Raw genomic sequence first — 20154 nt, forward strand, 5'->3', positions numbered from 1 at the left:
GGTGAGTCCCCCTTCCCTATCCTTCATTCCGCCCTTATCCCCTTATTGTTGTGATCTCTCGTAATTGCTCCCGTCCTTAGTTTTCAGCTGTGCCATCGCATGGAATTGTCTGGGCCGGTTGATCCCCGCAACTACTTCCTCATTTGGATCCGTGTTAATTAATTCTAGGAGTTATTCGTCTCCGATTCGGGAATTGTACTTTCAGGCTTTTATTCTCTCTAGTCCTGATGATGATCTATGTATTGGTTGAATAGATCGAAACGTCGGCGACCCCATGTACAAACATGCATGTTAAACGCATATGTTAAAAATTGTGCATGACACTGTACCTTCATGAAAGCTTGCCCTTGTATCTCGTATTGGCTACAAGCTTCGCTCTTCAGCCTGATAAATGTTCTATATGTTTGACTGTCTGTACCTTTTGTTTAGTGTGTAAGGACACAGGACTGTGTCCCACTCTACATTCTAACGTATGTCTAAAAATTACTTTTATTGATCATTAAAACCTCAATGTCCGGCTGGGCATTGTACAAATTATATAGAGCCGATTCTGGTCTATATTTATCCCCATCATCTATGCGTGCTTCTGAGATCGCAAGAGGTGTACCTAGACTCACCTACACTGTTGCGCCTTGGGCATACGTATGTTATGTGATAGAATTGGTCTCCCCATTTATTTTTAATTTTAGTGCCTTCTGTCTCTGTAAGGTGGGCCTCCTACTGGAATGCTATAACCACTAATTCCCAGTCATGTACAGAAACTTGTGCAGACCAATTCAACTTAAGTCCATTATTCAAACAACAGACAAACATAAAACTAGAGTAAAACAAAGGAATTACTGGCACTTGAATTGGGGGAATATGCCCTGCATGACATTCTGTCATGTATTTCTATAGGCTCTATCGCAAGCCCGAGTTTCTGGCCGTGTCATTTTGTCCACCAACCGGACAGGCTTGTTGTGGTGCAGAACCAAGCCAAAGGAATCCACTTTAAGTTGTCCTATGTTCATGCACTATCAGTATGGAGGATGGGAGGGTGCAGCCCCCCAATCTCATAAGATCACTGAGTTTCCAAAAAGAGGGCGTGTTTTTCCTTCAAATGCATGATGTAGAGCCAACATAACCAGATTAGTTAGTCTGCTGTTTGAGGGGTCACCCCCGTCAGGCATTCCTAGTGTACACTAGCCACGTGTCAGCGACGCTTTTGTCCCAGATACCAGAGCTGCTGGGACCAATAACCCCACCCACACCCCAATGGCGGCAGATGACAGTATAGCTGATATACTCTCTGGACTGAACTTGGTGGGCACCTGGGCCCACCAAGTTCCCTCCCAATTGCAATGAGTGGGCCGCCATCTGGGTTTATTGTGTCTCCAGTAATTTTTGGGTTTATTCAGGCAGGCATTGGGGGTCCTGCTGGTACTGATCATGTCAGGACCATGCTTTATTAAAGAAGTGCGTCTGTTCAGATGTCATAATTTACAGCTTAGCCGGACACAACAGTTCCCGCAGTCGTTGTTTGACAGCATTGAAAGTATCTCTACGTCGCTGAACCGGTAAGGTGTAGTCCAGGAATATCATCTTGGAATAGTCTACTGTCAGGGGGTCATCTAAGCAGGCTGCCTCCAGCAATGCATACCGGTCAAGGTGGTTCAGGATCTTGGCCACAATGGGTCTCAGTGGTGCCTCATGGGGGAGGTCACTTCATGGGCACCCTGTGGGCCCGCTCTGCCACAAAACATTACAGACCAGTCTGTGACAAGGTGGATTGCAACTATTTTTAACACATTTTGTGGGGTTGGTGCCCTTAGTGAGGCCTGGGAGACAGACTATAAGGATGATGTTATGTCTGGAGCGGCCCTCCGTATCTTCAGTGCGATCTTCCAGTATTCATTTGTTATGAAATAGTTTGCACCCGCTCGTTAAGCCCGTCATTGTTGGAGCTAGCGCAGCAAGTGCAGATTAGTTTGTGAGGACCTTGTCTTTAAGCCTATGCTGGCCCTGCCGAAGTAATGCAAGGTCAGCAGCCTTTGTGTATTTTGGTTTCTAGTATTGTGCGCGAGCCTTCTATCACCTCCAGGATACGATCCAATTTTTCTTTATCAGATCCACTCTCTGCAATCATTGGTGTTCTGGTGGGGCGAAATCACAGAGGAGACCAAAAGGAGTATGCATTCATCCACCCCATATGATAAGGGTTCGTTACTGAGCAGTTCTTCCCCCATCCTGAGCATGTGGCACTCCGACGCTATGGTACTGGTGTTGCATGGATACACTGTCAGCTATGGACTGTCGTGATGCAGCTTAAGAGTCACCTGGTGGAAGTAATGCCAGCAGTTAAGGCACCACTCAGGCCTACACGAGCAAATGCAGCGCGGAGTGTGCGGAAGGTGCTATTCAGATTAAGAAGTGCCGAATGGAGTGCTGGCACAACCTCTCATGCAGGAGGTCCCCACAGCCCTCACCAGTTCAAGTCACTGGTCCATCACAGTATATTTGGATGGCCTGTAAGTGCCATCTAAATTGCACACCTGTGGAGGCAGTGGGATGCAGGAGGGTGGGTTCAGGGGGGGGGGGGGGCAGCAGCACCACATTGGATCTGTGGCATGTCAGGAGGGTCGTTCATTTTGTCAATCGCACTGCCCTTCGCCCAGCTGCCCCGTTCCCCCAATGGGTTCAAGGGAGAGACTTAAAACAGGTCAGACATGCCCCGGGACGTCCAGTAGGGCCTTCCAGGTACTGTATTTCAATTAGCCTCCTAAGTGGGCCAAAGGCGGTCTGCAGCAAGGCTGGTGACGAGTCACGCCCGGTAGGGCAGCACCACTCTGAGCTAGGGGCCTACACGGCCGACCACTTGAGTCAATTCTCTTGCCTTCCTGGTTGAGGGGGGAGGGGGGGGGGGGGGGGGGGGGGAGGGTGAAGGGAAGAGGAGGTGCCGGGCCAAACTCCTGGCCCCTCACTATGCAGTCTACATCTCCACCAGCGATTCCCCAGGACTGGCCGCATATGGGTGCAGGGAGTATCCAGCCAGGCCTGCAAAGTTTTGACCCTGCACCGACTTACCAGCCTCAGCTAGTTCCCTCCCAGATGCACAGGGTCTATGTTCGCCCCTCGACAGGGGGCCGGATCCAGTCTGCTGTTCCCCAGTCTGACTTCACAGTGGCCACTCTGTTTCTGACGCCACACAGCTTTCCCAGCCAGACCGCCCTCACTATGCGTTGTCTGTCTTCACCAGTGATTCCCCAGGCTTGGCGGTCTACACCTGAGGGATGCACCCTGTCGGGTCACTCGGCTGAAGGAGCCCGCCAAGTAATGGCCCCACACACCGACTCACCAGCCTCAGCAAGTTCCCTGTCAAGATTCTGAGCAGACGGCTACAATACTGCTCAGCACCATAGGCGTGAATGGTACAGTTTTGTTTGTGTGTGGTTGCTTTTAATTCCGAGGAAATGGTTAAATGTGGCAGATACCTTTCTTCTGTAACCATAGTGAAGTGCCTGGCTCACCCTTGCTTTCTCCTACAGCACTAGCATTACAGAGCGTTGTGTGAACAGACCTCCATCAGGCCACTGGTCTATTCCTTGAACTGCCGAGGCTCCATGTGATCACGGCAGGACTACGGTGGTCGTCGGACTGTGATGTGCAGGGACTCCTACTTAAGCTGCGCCGACAGTCACAATGCTGCTTCGCCTTGGACTCTCAATGCTGTAGTGACTCCTTTGTATTTCCAACACCAAACAAGGATTACTTCCTGTTTTAGGCATCGAAGCCGTGTCTGTCGCATTCAAATTCAACCACAGCATTCTGAAGTACAGGCCACATTATCAGTAGGAGATACAGGCACCTTCAGAACTTTCCTTAGTATCAACGTGCACGGAGCGCGATCTTACCTCCTGTAACCTGCCAGCCTATTCACAAGGGCATGCATGTTATTAACTCTACTACGCACAAGGAGTGCATTGCATCTGTGACAACATAACAGATCGGTAGAAAAGGGGGTGGTGATGGACCGAGCATCAGAACCAATCAAACACTCACACCCAGTCAACAGATCTGGGTTTGATCTATCACCGTTCTTTAGCCCACTCTGCGACCCCAGTTCAGACATGGCCATATGCAAATCAGTCTGACCCTGTGCCTCATGGTAACAGTCCAGCCGGAACTGCCAAGCCATGCCTTCCCTGGACCGGAAACAAGCTTCCTAGGACCGGTTTCTGGCATTTCAGCCGTCTTCAGCCAGGCTTGCTTGAATCCAGTGGCAAAGTGAGCAAGGGACTCACGTCTGAGCATACCCTGCCAACTTATGGCGAACAAAGCGGTACAAAAGGGGGTGGTGATGGACGGAGCATCAGAACCAATCAAACACTCACACCCAGTCAACAGATCTGGGTTTGATCTATCACCGTTCTTTAGCTCACTCTGCCACCCCAGTTCAGACATGGCCATATGCAAATCAGTCTGACCCTGTGCCTCATGGTAACAGTCCAGCCCGAACTGCCAAGCCATGCCTTCCCTGGACCGGAAACAAGCTTCCTAGGACCGGTTTCTGGCATTTCAGCCGTCTTCAGCCAGGCTTGCTTGAATCCAGTGGCAAAGTGAGCAGTTTTTTGCTCACTTTGCCACTGGATGCAAGCAAGGTGATGGATCAAACCCAGATCCGTTGGCTGGGTGCGAGTGTTTGATTGGTTCTGATGCTCCGTCCATCACCCCCCCCTTTTGTACAACATAACAGATGTGAGCATTTCATACTGCCTGCCAGAATTGTTCTTTATTTACGCATGCTTGACTTTTCCTACAAATACGCACAGAGTGCGTGTTCTTTGGAAAAAACGAATTCAGCGGAGAATAACTGAGGTTGCTATACTGTAGCGCTTGCTTGCAGTGTTTCTGTTGTGTACCCAGCGCTTGCATAATTTATTTTGAGGCTATTAACACACATGAAATGCGCTACGTTAAGACTGTGGAATATCACTGATATCTGGTATACGTTCATTGATAGCCTATTACAGTGCTTTATTTATCCCAGGTCATTGCTTTTTGTATGCGCTTATATACGGAAATTACCTGTTGATGAGTGCATGTTGCTTACTTGCGTATCTGTGTTATAAATTTTAAATGCAGTCTGCCCTGGGTAGTTTTTGAGTTCAGATGCTTCCCATCTCCCCAATCCATGCCTTACTCTCGGACGAGCCTATAGGTGCACCCACTCCTTTTTTTCAGGTAGACACACAAGGGCTTTTTAGTGGCTGGAATACTTGCTCCGATTGTTACTGACATTCGCCCTCCATTCTTTAGGTGCAGCATCTCTCCCTATAGTAGGACCTTCCCTTTCTTAACACCCAGGAGCTTCCCACCTGTGCCCCAGCTTTTCTTATATACACAAGTAGGAGGTAAGGGACTGGGTAGTTGGTTCAGATTGTCTGTGCGAGGTCACACCACAAGCTAAGGTACGGGTCGCGGTGGTCTGACATTCCCTCCCAGGTGCACTGGGCCTATCTTCGCCCATCAAAGGGGGCAGGGGGGATATTTAGGAGGCTGAATCCAGTCTGCTGTTTCTAAGGTCGTGGGCTCGCACTCCGCAGTGGCCACTCTGTTTCTCTTAGCCAGGCAGCTCCCACTATGTGGTCTCCATCAGCGATTACCCAGGCCTGGCCGAATGTACACACAGGGCACACCCAGTTGGGTCACACGTTTGATGAAGCCCACCAAGTTATAGCTCCCGCACAGACGTACAGATTTGAGTTGGCATCCCCTCCGGTGCACTGGGTCTGTATTCGCCCCTTGGGAGTGGGGCCAGGTCCAGTCTGCTGCTTCCTCGGTTGTGAACTCGCTCTTCACAGAGTCTGCTCAGTTTCTGCCAGCCTCGTGGCTCACCGAGCCAGGCCGCACAACTGCCTCATCTGGGCAAGGTACCAGTCTGTTAGAGAGATGGTGAGTTTCCCACACCAGATAGATGTTACTGGATATCTGGCAGAGCTCTGGAATCACACGCCCACCATGCGTCGTGGTCAAACACATCCCCCAGGAACCCATTTCTACTAGATTTACGGTACATTTCCAGAGATATTAATCTTGTCTGCAAATTCTGAGAGTTTTAAAGTGTTGGCGTGCGGACTGATCCCTTAAATAACTCTGATCTTTTGTAAAAGGGGCTCTAGGGAGAGCGAAAAAAGTACCAGTGAAACAAGCCATCCCGGCGCATTCCCGTTGGAGGACATTGTGCCCAGAGTGCAATCCTTTCATTCTAATTGTGACCTAGAGAGAGTAGTAACTAATTGATATTGGTCAAAGAACCCCTAGGTAATTTTATTATATAGATCCCAAAAAGGTAACCATCAAGATGTCCTGTGAATAATTCACGTTTGAGCCCGCTCAGGAACTTATGTGTACCTGGGTGAGGGCTCAATGATGAAGCCTGCCATTAATAAAACCAACAGTGAGTGAGAGTCCTTTAAAAAGAATCATGAGTTTCTTCCAGGCGGACATAATTGTTTAGATACCACCCGGTACATTGCATTCCCTCCCCTTTGATCTTTTGGTGTATACATATTGGAAGCGGAGTGCATGTACATGCAATGCTTATGCCTCCCTTTTTATTGATATAAATCACCGTGAATATGCTGCCTGACTTCTGCCTGCTTTCTGTTCCTCTTGGGGGGAAAGTGCTCTGCATCAGGCTTTGTCTTTTCCCCACACCACCCAACCACCCGTTTGGAGGCAAAACGATAAAGGTAAAATGACAGCACGAGCTGGATCGTCATGACCATAGCTGCAGCCGCCATGCTCCTGGGTCCCTCTGGAGATTTTTAGCTTACTGAAAGCTGGCTATTCACAAGAATCATGCAGCATACCTAGGAATAAGAGTCTGCCATCCTGAGAGCCTGGCCAGATCCACTACATTTTAAATGGATAAATCAGACTGCCTCATTAGAGGACATGGGATCCCCATCATGAAGTAAAGCCTTTGAGGATGAAGCGCTAGCAGTGTTATTGATAGGAAATCTTTATTGGTAAAGTCTCTCATACTTTTCAGTCACCTAGCTCCTCATTTTCAAGTTGCATCATACATATCACACAATTGCATCCCAGCACTCAGAGTTTCTCCAGCTTTGTCTTCTGTCCCTCTTCCTAGGCCTTCCCTCTACATCAGGATGGTTATACTACTCACAATTTACTGTGAGTAGTAAGACATTTGTGATAAGACTTACTGTGTTTGTCAATCTTTGCACTTTTCTAACTGCAGTAACTATAAACTATCCCTAAAAAGCCCTTCTCTATGCAAGCCTAATTGCCTTCTTCAATGTAGATGTACCTATGTTTTATTTCCTTGGATAACCAGGACCCTCATAACTTAACCATCTATGTCAGAGTTTAATATAGATTCTTTTTTGAGTTTTTATATAGCGCGAACTTGACCTGAAGGTATCAGTGCGCATTACATGAGCACCAGTCGTGTTACAGACAGACACATGCATTTTGTTAGGCACGGGGAAATTAAGTGATTTGCCCAGAATCACAGGATGTTGAGCATCCCTGCCAAGACTCTAACCCAGTTGATTGCGCTAGCCGTTCGGCCACATCTTTGATAGCAGCTTCTTAAGCCAAAAGTAATTAATTCTACATTTCAATTTTAATTTGCTCACAAACCACAGCAAGAGTCTATAGATTTTTACAGTGTAAGTAAATATTTTAAGGTGGGAAAACAGTATGCCCTACTTCAGCAAGAAAGAATATTTGCCTTTAAATACTATTCCACCAGAAGTAAACAACCTCCATGAACTGGCAACTAAAGAGATGAAAGTAATCTACAAAGTCCCATGTACTTTACCTCTGCCAGCAGCACTATTCTCTTCCCATCCGGCCAGATCACGTGGTCTACCTGAGACCTTACACGTTCCCAAGTCAGCTCTGGAGTGCGCAAACTTGCCTGAAACACACAAAGGTCTCAGACATTTGTTTATGGTCAATTAACATAGTTGATAACCATATAGCATAAAAACAACCTAAATTCATCTAATTTCAATTCACAGTTAAAAAGTTTTATACATTCATATTATTAAAACGTTTTAAAACAAAATCAATTTATTTCCCCATTCTATCCACCGTCCTTAAATTATCAGTACGGAGACCAAAGTAAATATACTCCTTACATGATCATACAATAAACACTAAAAATAAAAGTTTTAGCTACTATTTTAAGTTGAGAGGTTTGGGCAAATGTAAAATATATATATATATATATATATATATATATATATATATATATATATATATATATATATATATATATATATATATATATATATATATATATATATATATATATATATATATATATATATATATATATATATATATATATATATATATATATATATATATATATATATTTATTCACTCACCACAAGTTAGAAGGTCCCATACGTTTGTTATTTATTTCCAGTCAAAAGAATCTGTCCCTAATGGGGAACACGCTGGTAAGGACTGCTAGATCACATTTTAAGTTTAACAAGGCAGAACTCTGATCTTATAAGTGCCTGGCATGAAGACAGCTGTAGACTAAAAGGAGAGACACAGTGCACTAAACTAACTCCAGCTAAAAGGATCAAGTGCTGGGAAAGGCCAGACATCCCAGCTAAAGGCAAACAATACAACATAACAGATATTACAGTGAATACCTGTGACCAGGAAGTTGAAATAATACATGAAGTGAAGTGTCTAAAGACATAAATTAATTAAGTTTAAGTTCTAGATTGTTCATATGAGCTTCATGGCCACTTGGTCCTCCACCACTAAACGTAAATAAGCAGAGGAGGTGGCTCTGGATGGAATCCGATCTCCCAAAGACCAACTGCTCCAGCTGCAGCATGCATGCCAAGAACCTAGCACTGAAAAAACCCCAGGCTTAAATTCATGAAGACTTTTTGTATTAGACGAGAATAATCTGATTTTTTGATGATCCTTCCTCTTTGCAAGGAGTATCCAAGGCAGACATTAAACTTATGTCTATGTACTTCGTAGAAAGGGAGAGATATAATGAATGTGCAAATGCAAGTGTTTTATCTCATGAGATTCTGCTAACGACTGGAGGTGTGCAGTACTAGCTGGTGCACGTGCACAATACGCAATATACATTTGTATTAACTTGTTTCGGATGTAATATAGTTCATCATCTTGTAACTCTAGCCAATGAGAATGACTAGTCCCGTATTACTGACAGATGCCCATGTAATGGAGTCTCAGTACAATGCAACCTGTACTTTGTTTTTATGGTAAATTTTATATGAAACCCCAAAAACAACTGTTAATACCTGTGCTGCGAAACTATAATTCTAGACAATGTGATGCTTTTCTTACAACAGCTATGTACTTTGGCAGTTTGCTGTCGTGTCCAAGTTTTTATGGTCTGCCATATTGATACTTAAGACATTAGATAGTCAGGCGGCCTGAATGATCGCTAAATGGGATGAATTCTATGGATTATTGTATAGAATTGAATGTTTTTATTGTTAATGCTGATTTTATGCAAAATATTTCAAAGTGAATTTGCTATCATGTTTTATTCATGCAATTGTTTTTAAACTGTGCTTTTATAGTTTTTTCTTTGTAAAACCGAATAAAGCTTATTTATAGATTGAACTAGCACTGATGATTTAGCTGCATTAACAACTAGTTGGTTTTTGCATTTGGAAGTGCATCCAAGGTGTTCCGTAGACCAGTAGGAGTATAAGCCAAAATTATAGTATAATTTTTACATTGGAAGAAGTAGGAGATAGGAAACTTTGGGGGATAAGGAATTGGGCAGAGAAAGCCATACCCACTTCAGGCATATAGAAACTGAACAGAAGAGGGGCAAGCATGTGTAATGGTAAAATTCCTGACAGATACTATATACAAAGCTTGTATAGCTATAAGAAAGGAGAAATACCCTAAGGTAACTGGGACCACAGTTTTTCTTTGCTTCCCTCATTGAGAGCAGCCTTACAATCGAAGCAGCATGCACAGAGATTAGCCTTTCACATAATATATCATAACGGAAAATGCCAAAACCTTACCCAGTGTACCACATTTAGACCAGAAGCTAGTTTGATAAATACCAGTAAGATTTTTCTATTTTTGCAAAACCTCCTGTTCAGCTAATAAAGAAGAATATATTTTTGCTTTTACATCAAGAAAGGTCATTCTGCAATAATACGATGGAGAATGTGAATCATATTTGCTAAAAATAGTATGTAAAATAGATGGCAAAAATTCTATATTCAATATGAAAAGTTTGTCCGCCATTCTACTGGGGCCAGATGCCCCAGAAGGTCTCACAAACTGAAATATTTTAATATCTCCTGGCTTGAAACACAGGATTGTCACAGGTGCATATGTGTTAATGGTAACCAGAGGAAAAAAAGAACGAATCCATTAGTCTAGCATTCCTTGAGCAGTAAGGCATGACTCGCAGCATAAATCAACCATGGAGAGGACATGTAGGAGTTTCTAGAACAAATAGCTAGAAACATGAAGAATATTTATGATTAATCTTTTATCAGTGCTCACACTGACCCTTCTGATATACTTATTTTGGTGAATTCCCTGGAAGCCTGCAGTACATGAGAGGAAGACTGCCCAGGCCTGCATCCTTACAAAGTAAAGTGGGTATCTTTGTTCATTTTCATCTAACCAAGAGGCTCTGCAGTTTGGTTTCTAATAAACAATGTGAATAAGTTAAGGAAGAGAATGTTTAGTGTCATTATAGATGTGTAGTATACTATACTGCTTTACAATTATACAGTGGGACGGTATGCGGGGCGTGGAGGGGGTTCCGTGGGAGACTAGATGCTGGCCTTATCTAGGGACCCGGATTTACTACGACCCTGTGGACCTTCTGGAGGGTAACATAGGGTGGGCGGTGTGCAGTGTTAAGAGCTGCTTTGAATTTTGGGGGACTCGCCAACTGTCTGTGGCAGGCAGAGTTGCACTGGTGAAGATGGTTACATTACCCAGGCTTCTCTATTTCTTTGGGACGGTCCCCATTTGGATCCAGCACAAGACCTATACACAGCTCAACGCATTGATTACTGGGTTCTTATGGGGTAACGGGAGGCGGAGAGTGGCCCTTGTCACTATGCAGAGACCTAGGGCGGAAGGGCGCTTTGCTTTACCTGACCTTGAGACCTATTATCACGCAGTGCAGCGCCAATGGTTCACGAAGTGGGTGGCAAGATGACTCCGGCAGGCGGAAGACCTGGGTGTGTCAGACCCAAATTTGAATCTGCTGTCTTGGGTATTGCTGTGATTGCCTCTGAGAGATAGACCAATCCCCCTTGACTTGCAAATGGTGCGGCAGTGCTGGAACCGCCTGGCTAGATGGGCGCAGATACGAACTCCTTATACGCCAGAGATTCTATTACAGATGTGTGAGGTGCTGCCCCATGGGGGCGATTTGTCCAAGTTGCGCCTGTGGGAGGACGCAGGGATCATTACTATCGGAGATTTGTATGAAGAGGGCAACCTACTCCCCTTTAATGATCTACTGGAGCGACATGACCTTCCACGGGGTGACTTCCTTTTCCATGCCGCCCTGACAGCAGCCATTAGAAAGCACTGGCGAGAGGGGATGGATGAACCGAATACGTTTTTGGCCTGTCAGTAAGTAGTGATGGCAATGGGGACTTTTAAAGTGGTTACTTGCCTCTATAGGTGGATCGCACAAGACTTGCGACAACCCCCAACAGCCTTAAGCCTTAAATGGGAAGCAGACTTGGGTGAGGCCATTGAGGAGAAACCATGGGGAGAGCGGGCTTGGAAGAGCATTAGGAATGCGCGCTTTCAATTAATTCACTTCTATGTATTACATAGGGCATATTTAACCCCGGGCAAGATTATCGATTATTTTGGGGTCTCGTCCACCTGCCCGAGGTGTAACCTGGAGTGAGCAGGGTTTCTTCACATGTTTTGGGAATGTCCACATTTGGGAGAATATTGGAGAGGGGTGACAGCTGGACTGGCGACCGTGACGGAGAGAGAGATAGCCTTGACACCTGGCGGTTGCTTGTTACATTGATTCCCGCACATTGCCAAGACCAAAGCTTCTAGTAAGTTCATTGATCTGGGGTCGGTGTTGGCAAAGAGGGAGCTCACCACTCATTGGATAGCGAAAAATGGCCCCAACCTGCTGCGATGAAATAGGGAACTAGTGAAATGGGCAGGGAGTGAGGAGAACTGCAGAATGCGCACGGCTAAGCGTACTGGGAATGAAAAGACTATGGAAATGGTGCGAGCATGGGTGGCGTTGGTGGATCTAGTGAAACACCCGAGCGAGGATGCAGATGGTACGCTTGAAGAGAGGGGCGCTGCACTGGGCGACTGAGCCTGGAAGTTCTTGACAATCCTATGATCGGCGCAGGGCCTGGGAAGGGCTTGCTGAGGGCTTCTTTCACTCCTTTCCAGGATATTACCCCCTGGGATTCAGGACATAGGGGGGCATGGAGCAGGCTGGATTTGTGCATGAATGGGAATTTTCATGAGTCAGCGGCATGCCTTGGGGATGGGGCAGGCAGCGGGAGTTTTTACGGGGAGTTGAGGGGGGTGGGTAGCATTCTACGAAGAACCCTGATGAGACTCTTTATGATGGGGCGTGCTGAGTTACATACTACGCTAAGCACGAGGAGGGAGGCAGGGTGATGGAAGAGCATACAAGTTGTCTCCCCGACAGGAGAAATTATTACTGGATGGGGATGATGGGCCTTAAGACTGTAAGAAGTGGGGTTATCTGTACTGGATTTCGTTTGCGACTCTTGATCACTTGTAATGCCCTCCTGGCTGGTTAATGTGTCTTCTTTTTGAAAACCATAAAAATATTGTTTAAAAAAAAAAAAAAAAAAAAAATTAATTATACCATGGGACTCCCACTTTGACGACGGAGAATGAATCAAGCATATGAATCTATGAAGGATCCAGTACTGCATAAATACAAGATATCTTCCACATTTAAGTTATGGTGACTAGCTGCTGAAGTTCACTCAAATAACTGCAGTAATGGACTGCTTTCAAAGCATAAAGCACCCTAAACTCTTCAATTAGCACAAACCTACTGTGATGCAAGACTAGGCACTAAACTAAGGACCAATAAAGACCCATAACCATTAATTTCTGCACATATAAAATTATTCTTACCACATCAATTTCTGTGTTCGAATGTCCCATGTTACAGACGATGCAGCCGTTCTTCATTCGATCCAAGTGCTCTCGTGTTACCACATTTTTGTTCCCTTACCAAGAGATTTCAGAGAAAATGCAGTTAAATTCAGGACAACACTTCTATTACCAAAATAACCATTGAATATAAAAAACGCATATCAATAATTGCTTCAAATGCCTATATAAAACACACAATCATGACCAATATGAAAATCAGTTACTATGGGACGCACAGCCCATGTATTTCATGATATGATGCACACTGCAAGATATTAATGGGAGATGAAAGGTCAAAGGATATGGAATCAGTGATTCACATATCCCTGCATTGCAATATATTTCCGAGTATTTCTGCATGGTAGTGGTCATTCACATCTTGCAGCTTGGTTTCCAATAACTGGATTCTTTGTATGAACTTTAACTGATTTCTAGATGTACAGATCACACTCTTTCACAAAATCTTATCACTTCTTGAGCTGTTGTCATGGACGGATAATTTATTACATGGCAGAATCCTTGTGACCGTCTCATATGGTCTACCCAGAACTGTTGCCACCCTCTAATACTCGTTTCAACTCCGAGACCACTTAATAAATTCTATACATTGTGGCTTTCATTTTGTAAAAAGATCTTCTAACAGTTCCAGTTCAGAAGAAAAAGGTTACCAACTCAAATCAATAACAACTAAAATCATTAAAAAAAAATTGATTAACATTATCTAGTGGTGGTCTCTATATTTTGTGACTTCAACGGCTTCAGTCCCTCAAACAAAACCACGAAGGTAAGCTACACAACTCTTGGTTCACTTAAACATTATGGTATTAATAATTTCTTTATAGAAATTTGAAGGGCAACAGGAGGAAAAGGACTATCACGGAATCAAACCTGGCCTGCTAAACAATTGTACAGTTATGCAAACCGTAGTTCACAGGCAAAACATGTCAACAGGCCTGCTTTTAAATTTCCCATTCTCACTTTAGGGAAGTTAGCAACTAGAGATTGACTTAAAACATTTCTCAACAAAGTGAATGTAACAGTCAACCCACAGACCCCTTTGCAGAGTGATTAAACAAATGTACCAGAGCTAGACAAAAGTACTTAAGCATTTGATTTGATGACATCAGCAGGGGCTGTGGACTGTAGAAGTTGGCCGTAAACTAATCAATTTTGGGGTAAATCTACCTGGCTGTAGCTTCACTGCTTGTTGAAAAAAGAGTAGACTATTCAAATAAATTGGTTGTGGAGCCAGGCAATCAGATTATGAGAGCAGACTTGGACCTGTAACTGCTGGAAATAGTTCACTTGTTGCAGGAGCCTGGTGCTCAGCTTCTCAAACTGGGGCTCTTGACTTCAGATGTCTGAAATTACTAGACATGCATCTCATGGATACATCTGTACTAATACACACCATCTTATATAGTGCATTGAGCACAACCATAATACAGAGTGACTTTAACACTACCATCAAAATGATTACACAAGAATTTAGACATCTAATGTTTACTTTATCTTTGTAAAACAAGGCAGCATATTGTATTTGAAACTGGATGAAGAAAGTGTCATTAACAACCTAAAATACATGATGGGAGAAGTGCAGTAAATAGGATTACAGCAACAAATACTTGATTATCACAATACAGAGCATCATCGGATATTTGCAGTATTTCTGGATGCTCTCAAAACTCCCTGACACTTTTGGTTCTTCGTTGGGTCTTAAACTGAAGCTCAGCATGTGCTCTGCAATGATGGGCTTGCTCTTAGCAGTGCCCAAGATGGAAATTATATGTTTCCTCACAGAGTGGGTTCTGGTTACTGATAATGCCATGAATTATTTGTGAACACTGAAAAAAGGATAAATGTAAAGAGATGTAAATATGTAATGAATGAGTATTAGTATCTAACGTGAGAATTAATCTATTAATCTGAGACATAAAAGCGTTCCTAAGCATTCAGTTTCTGACACACTGGATTGTTAGGTTCTAGAGCCACACCTCTTACCCCTAGGATGCCAAAGCAGTACATTGGGGTGGTGGAAATGTCAGACTAATGACACAGAGTGATAGAATCAGACGACTAAACACTTCATGCCTTTTCTTTGCCCTGAAATAAGTCAAGAGGCACATGCTACCAAGCAACTTATGAGTGTCTATACTGGCTTAACTGACACGCTTTGTAAAATATGTAAGAACCAATTTAAGCTGGGAAGGATTACACAGGTCAACCTTATAATGAACTTGGAAGTTAATTAAATTATATATACCTTGTATTGTTTTACAACTGTGTTTACTTCATTGGATAAACCAAGACTCTTTAAAATACATTAAACAATACGTTTTTAAAAAGTAGTTTCCTATAGTTCACCACCTTCTGATTTACCCTGTTAAGATAGCTTTTCTAAGGTGACCCCTACCTTTGTGTTATTTTGTTATGAAAAGGGGAATTACTCTGGGAAATTGGCTTTGTGAAGGACAGACCAGATAGCAACTTTGGTACCTAATAGTTCAAGGTGCTTTTGGACTGAGAAGGGAATGGGATACTCTATAGTCTATAATAAACCACTGTAGTAAAGGGGTCTCTCAGAGGCTCAAAGTTCATTGCCTTAAGTGTCAACAGGACTTTTGGAGTCGAGAGCAGCACAACATGTCATCAGAATTTACCCCCAACACAGAGAACACCATAATCATAAGAGCCATGACATCAGCTAATCTATTATATGCCTTCATATGACTAGGATGAAGAGTACTTAAAAAGGTCCATAGCGCCAATGCATCTATTAAGTTGGAAGATCATGGTTCCAACCACAAAAGAAGAACGCTTTTACTACCAGCAATTATGCAATGTCTCATATGAATGCACTAAAGTGCACCTGATGAAGACTCACATTTGCAACACTACTTGTTAACTCACTACCCTCAGAATGAGTCAAATTACAACTACTCTCATTCAAATCAATCAGTCTGGACTAAGACATGGCCTTACTAAAAAGCAAGAAGGCCCATTCATAACTGCCATGGTCCAGTTTTTTGACTTTGCTTTCTGCTTATGAAGCCTTTGTGGCATGGATTCATACTTCCCTCAGAAAGTTGAAAGACAGCGCTATATTTAGAGGTTGGATGCACCATCCACCAACCTTGTTCCTCTGCCTCTGTTGAAGGTGAGGGAAACAAAGGTTTTCCGGAAGCAGAGCCTCAGCTGGTGTCTGGTCCACCAGTGGGTGACGAGTCATAATGACCTTTGTCCTGCCTTTAGGGTGAGGTGACAATTGCTGAATTGCTTTGCCCAGGATCGCCATGCAACGTGTGGTGTTCACTAGCAGGCAAAACCAACAATGACCATAACACAAAGGAAGAAAATGCCCTGATCATCATAGTAATTGCTTTTTTGTTTTTACTAAAACAAATTGTTTGAGAAAAAAAGGTATGCAGAGTGGGGTTACCTGTGCTGCTTTCCTGCATCAGTAGATGCAATGAGATCCCAGACAGGGATCTCAAAATCTGGTGGCCAATCCTCTTTTAGGGCTTGGAGATCAGGGACACTTCCCAAGATTTAAATCCCAAGATATAAATAAGGCACTGGACCTTAATGAAACCTGTAACCAATGTTTTTTTTCCTTTAATTTGACAGACCATTCCATTAGCAACAGAGCAGTTTTACGTGTCCTCTTTAAAACTGCAACAAATAATAAGAAGGGAAAAGCGGGTATGACAAAAAAGAGCAATCTAGAAGAAAGCTGGTCTCTCTTTCCTTATCGTGCAACCTACAGACAGATTAGAATGCCTCCCTTTCTCATCGTCACCTCAACCATCAAAAAATTGCAGAACCCAAGTCATCTACCAAGGCTTCGACACTCCCTTTAGCCCCACAAAATCAGTAATTAATTCAAATCTGTATATTAAGTGTGCACCTGTGCATGTGATGACAATGTCCACTTGTCGGATGACTTCATTCAGCTTGACGAGCCGGAAGCCATCCATGCTGAAAAGAGGTAAGGAGTCAGGGAGGACAACACAAAAAAAAGATACAGAGAAGATGAAAAAGTACTTAGAACCACAGAGAGCAAATCAAACACCATAAAGGAGACATCTTAACAAAACCTGGCTTGACTCAAAAAGCTATCACTTACCATCTATGCTTTAATGTGGCTACGTATAAGAAAACATTTGCACCACAGTAAACAGCTAATAAGTCAGAAAAAATCCATATTGCCAGCTCCTGGAAATCAAGGACCTTGGTGATCAACAGAAATTAGTGACAAACGCACAGACTAATATAAGAGGGTGATAACTGGTCAAGCACCACTCAAACCAGCTCTTGAAAATGAAAAACCCAAATTAAGTAGGATGGGAAGTAGTCAAACCCCTGCTTCCACTTTCCCCTGCTCCCCCAACATTTAATCAACTCAGGTGATAAGTGTGTTTTATTTTTAAACAAGTTTAATTTTTGTAAATATTTATGCATCCTACACTTTTTAAAACTGTACTTTTTTTGTTTAACAGTCAATATATTGGATTGTCAATGTAAATGGTTCTTACCAGGCCTGCAATGCACAGATGGGATCGATCTCAGTCACATATACTATGGAGCCCATGGCTTTCAGAGCAGCAGAGCAGCCCTTGCCAACCTGTAATGATGGAAGAAATTAACTTACTACAAAAGCTACCTATATCTGAAGGTAAACTTAAAAATAAACTGTTCTCACAAACATTACACAGCTTTTAAAATAATAAGCTTCACAAGTACCTTCAAAAATAATTATGCAGTACGTTAGAGTGTTTGCCGGGCACATCTAATTCTCTAACTTTTTGAGCATGTCTTGAATGTAGAACACATGCTGCCTGACCAGAATGCAAGGAAATGAGAGCAAAAACTCCACTAAATGTTAAAGCAAGTTATCAAGCTATGCTTATATGTCACAAGATTAATTACATTTCATGCCGAAGGAACTCCAAATGCCATGAATAAATGCTAAACTCAGTGCTGGTTGGGAATCACTTATCCCTGGAATACTTGCTGTATTTCACGAGATTACAAATTGATCCAATACAAAGGATGAAACTACAAAGGTTTGTTGTAATTAGTAGCAGCAAGAGAAGCCAGTCTAGATAAATCCTCTATATGCACCTTTGTCTCAAAAACACTTGACACAAAATGCCACTTTTGAACTACTTGAATTCTAGAGGACTAACAGTTTGCTAAAATTTGTCTCAGCATTGGGCATCTATTATGGTCTTGATGAGGTTTAGTCTAAAGTGAGGGAACTGAATGGTACAGCATTGACACAAGGTCTTCTGCATATGCATTTACTCACAATGAATGATTATACTGAAAAATACAGCAAGGATCAAAAAGTCACTTACTTGTAATCCTAGTTCTTCACCATGCCATTACCTCTGAATTAATTCAAGGTAGAATGCCTCTACGAGATCCCAGAACACACCTTTCAAAACCATTTAAATATTTTTCAATTCACAAAATAAACAGAAATCTTGCCCCAAAAGCAAATTAATTGTCTTTAAAAAGACAAATAGCAATTTTACTAATCACACTGTACATTTGGCTAGCCAACAGTGAACTTATATTATAAATATAAATCCTGAATGATGCCCACTTAGAACAACACTGCAACACAATGAAACATGGACTCAGCTCCTTTAAGAATCTTGGAAGTTGCCCTATCAAATAATGTCCAGAAGATAAGTTAGGTAGTGTGTTTTCTTTGAAGTAAAAGTTAGACACTTAACTTCCAGAACCTGTTCAAAATCTGTGACCTAAAAGCGGGTAGGCTGGTGGGGCCTTTATGAATTCAGAGGTAATAATCATGGTGAAGAACTTGGATTATAAGTAACTTTTCCTTCTTCACCACACGATCTCTCTTGATATGCATAAGCAGCAGAACAGAGCAGCAGGCTACTCTCACACTAAACCTGCAATTAGGGCCACTGCTTTAAGCCTTTCAAGATAATAATTTACAAACAGAAGCCTGATCTACGAAGAGAAACCTGACACACAAAAGTATCTGTCCTGCGCTAGGGCTAGACAGTCATGTCTCAGGACGCAGGGTGCTCATGTAGGCAGCTTGCTCCTTTTTGTGGTGGATGGTGAGCCAGAGAAGAAAGCCTATGATTTACAGAACTGTTGGACCAAGGTCCATCAATGGACGCAAGAAAATCATTTGGAGCTCAATGGTGAAGAAAACTGGGATTCTTACTATCTTTCAGCATTCTCGTGTTTGGAACCAAGCTTTCTGGTCTTCATCCATGGGCAAAAGCCAATCCCTGTTGATAGTGTATCAAATCTCGGGTTCAATAGATACCTACCATTGACTGAACTGATAAACATAAAAATAACGTAACGTGTATTTGTAAAGCGCATGTCACCCAGAAGGGTATCTTGGCCCTGAATAACAGATGTTTATTGTTACCCAACTGAATGGTACTCATTTTATCGACCTCAGAAGCATTAAAGGCTGAGTGGGCCCACCGGGATTTGAACCTGAGACTATGGAGGTCAAACACAGGACCCTACAGTGCACACATTAGCCCACTAAGCCACCGGCTCAGTCCGTAAGTCAGTTATAAATATTTTTTTTCCAAATAAGACTCAACCACAAGCAAATCATGCTGTACTATCCAAGGAAGGCAGAAGCTGAAACGTTGTAGTGAAAGGAATATGGTACTTACCAGTATGCATCTGTTCTTGGCATGTAGAGCTGCAGATCTATACACTTTTGCATAGATCGCTTTCTGGTGTTGGGCCCGGATGTTTGCAGTTTGTTTTTGTTCTTGGACAGTCTTTGGAAGTCACGAGTTCGGTGACTCCTCCTTCAGTCCGTACTGCGCATGGGCTTCGGCTCCATCCTCAGATTGTTTTTCGCCAGCAGGGAAAAGATGGAGCGTAGTGATAATAGTAAGAAACCCATGTGTGTGTATCTAAATAAGATAGACTGGAACGGATACAGGTAGC

General features: G+C 43.1%; 1 protein-coding gene across 4 annotated transcripts in view; it reads right to left on the reverse strand.

Moving 5' to 3' along the window:
* The window catches only part of AHCYL2 (adenosylhomocysteinase like 2), a 469222-nt gene that overhangs the window by 96257 nt on the left and 352811 nt on the right, over positions 1 to 20154 (reverse strand). For all 4 annotated transcript variants that reach the window (XM_085653637.1, XM_085653638.1, XM_085653639.1 and 1 more), the window contains exons 10-13: positions 17724 to 17812; positions 17096 to 17166; positions 13168 to 13262; positions 7829 to 7927 (exon numbers count right to left, since the gene is read on the reverse strand). In XM_085653637.1, the coding sequence (XP_085509763.1) occupies positions 7829 to 7927; positions 13168 to 13262; positions 17096 to 17166; positions 17724 to 17812 (354 nt within the window). The remainder of the gene's footprint in view (positions 1 to 7828; positions 7928 to 13167; positions 13263 to 17095; positions 17167 to 17723; positions 17813 to 20154) is intronic.

The sequence above is a fragment of the Triturus cristatus genome, chromosome 4_1 (assembly GCF_964204655.1).
Source record: "Triturus cristatus chromosome 4_1, aTriCri1.1, whole genome shotgun sequence".
Taxonomy (NCBI): Eukaryota; Metazoa; Chordata; class Amphibia; order Caudata; family Salamandridae; genus Triturus; species Triturus cristatus.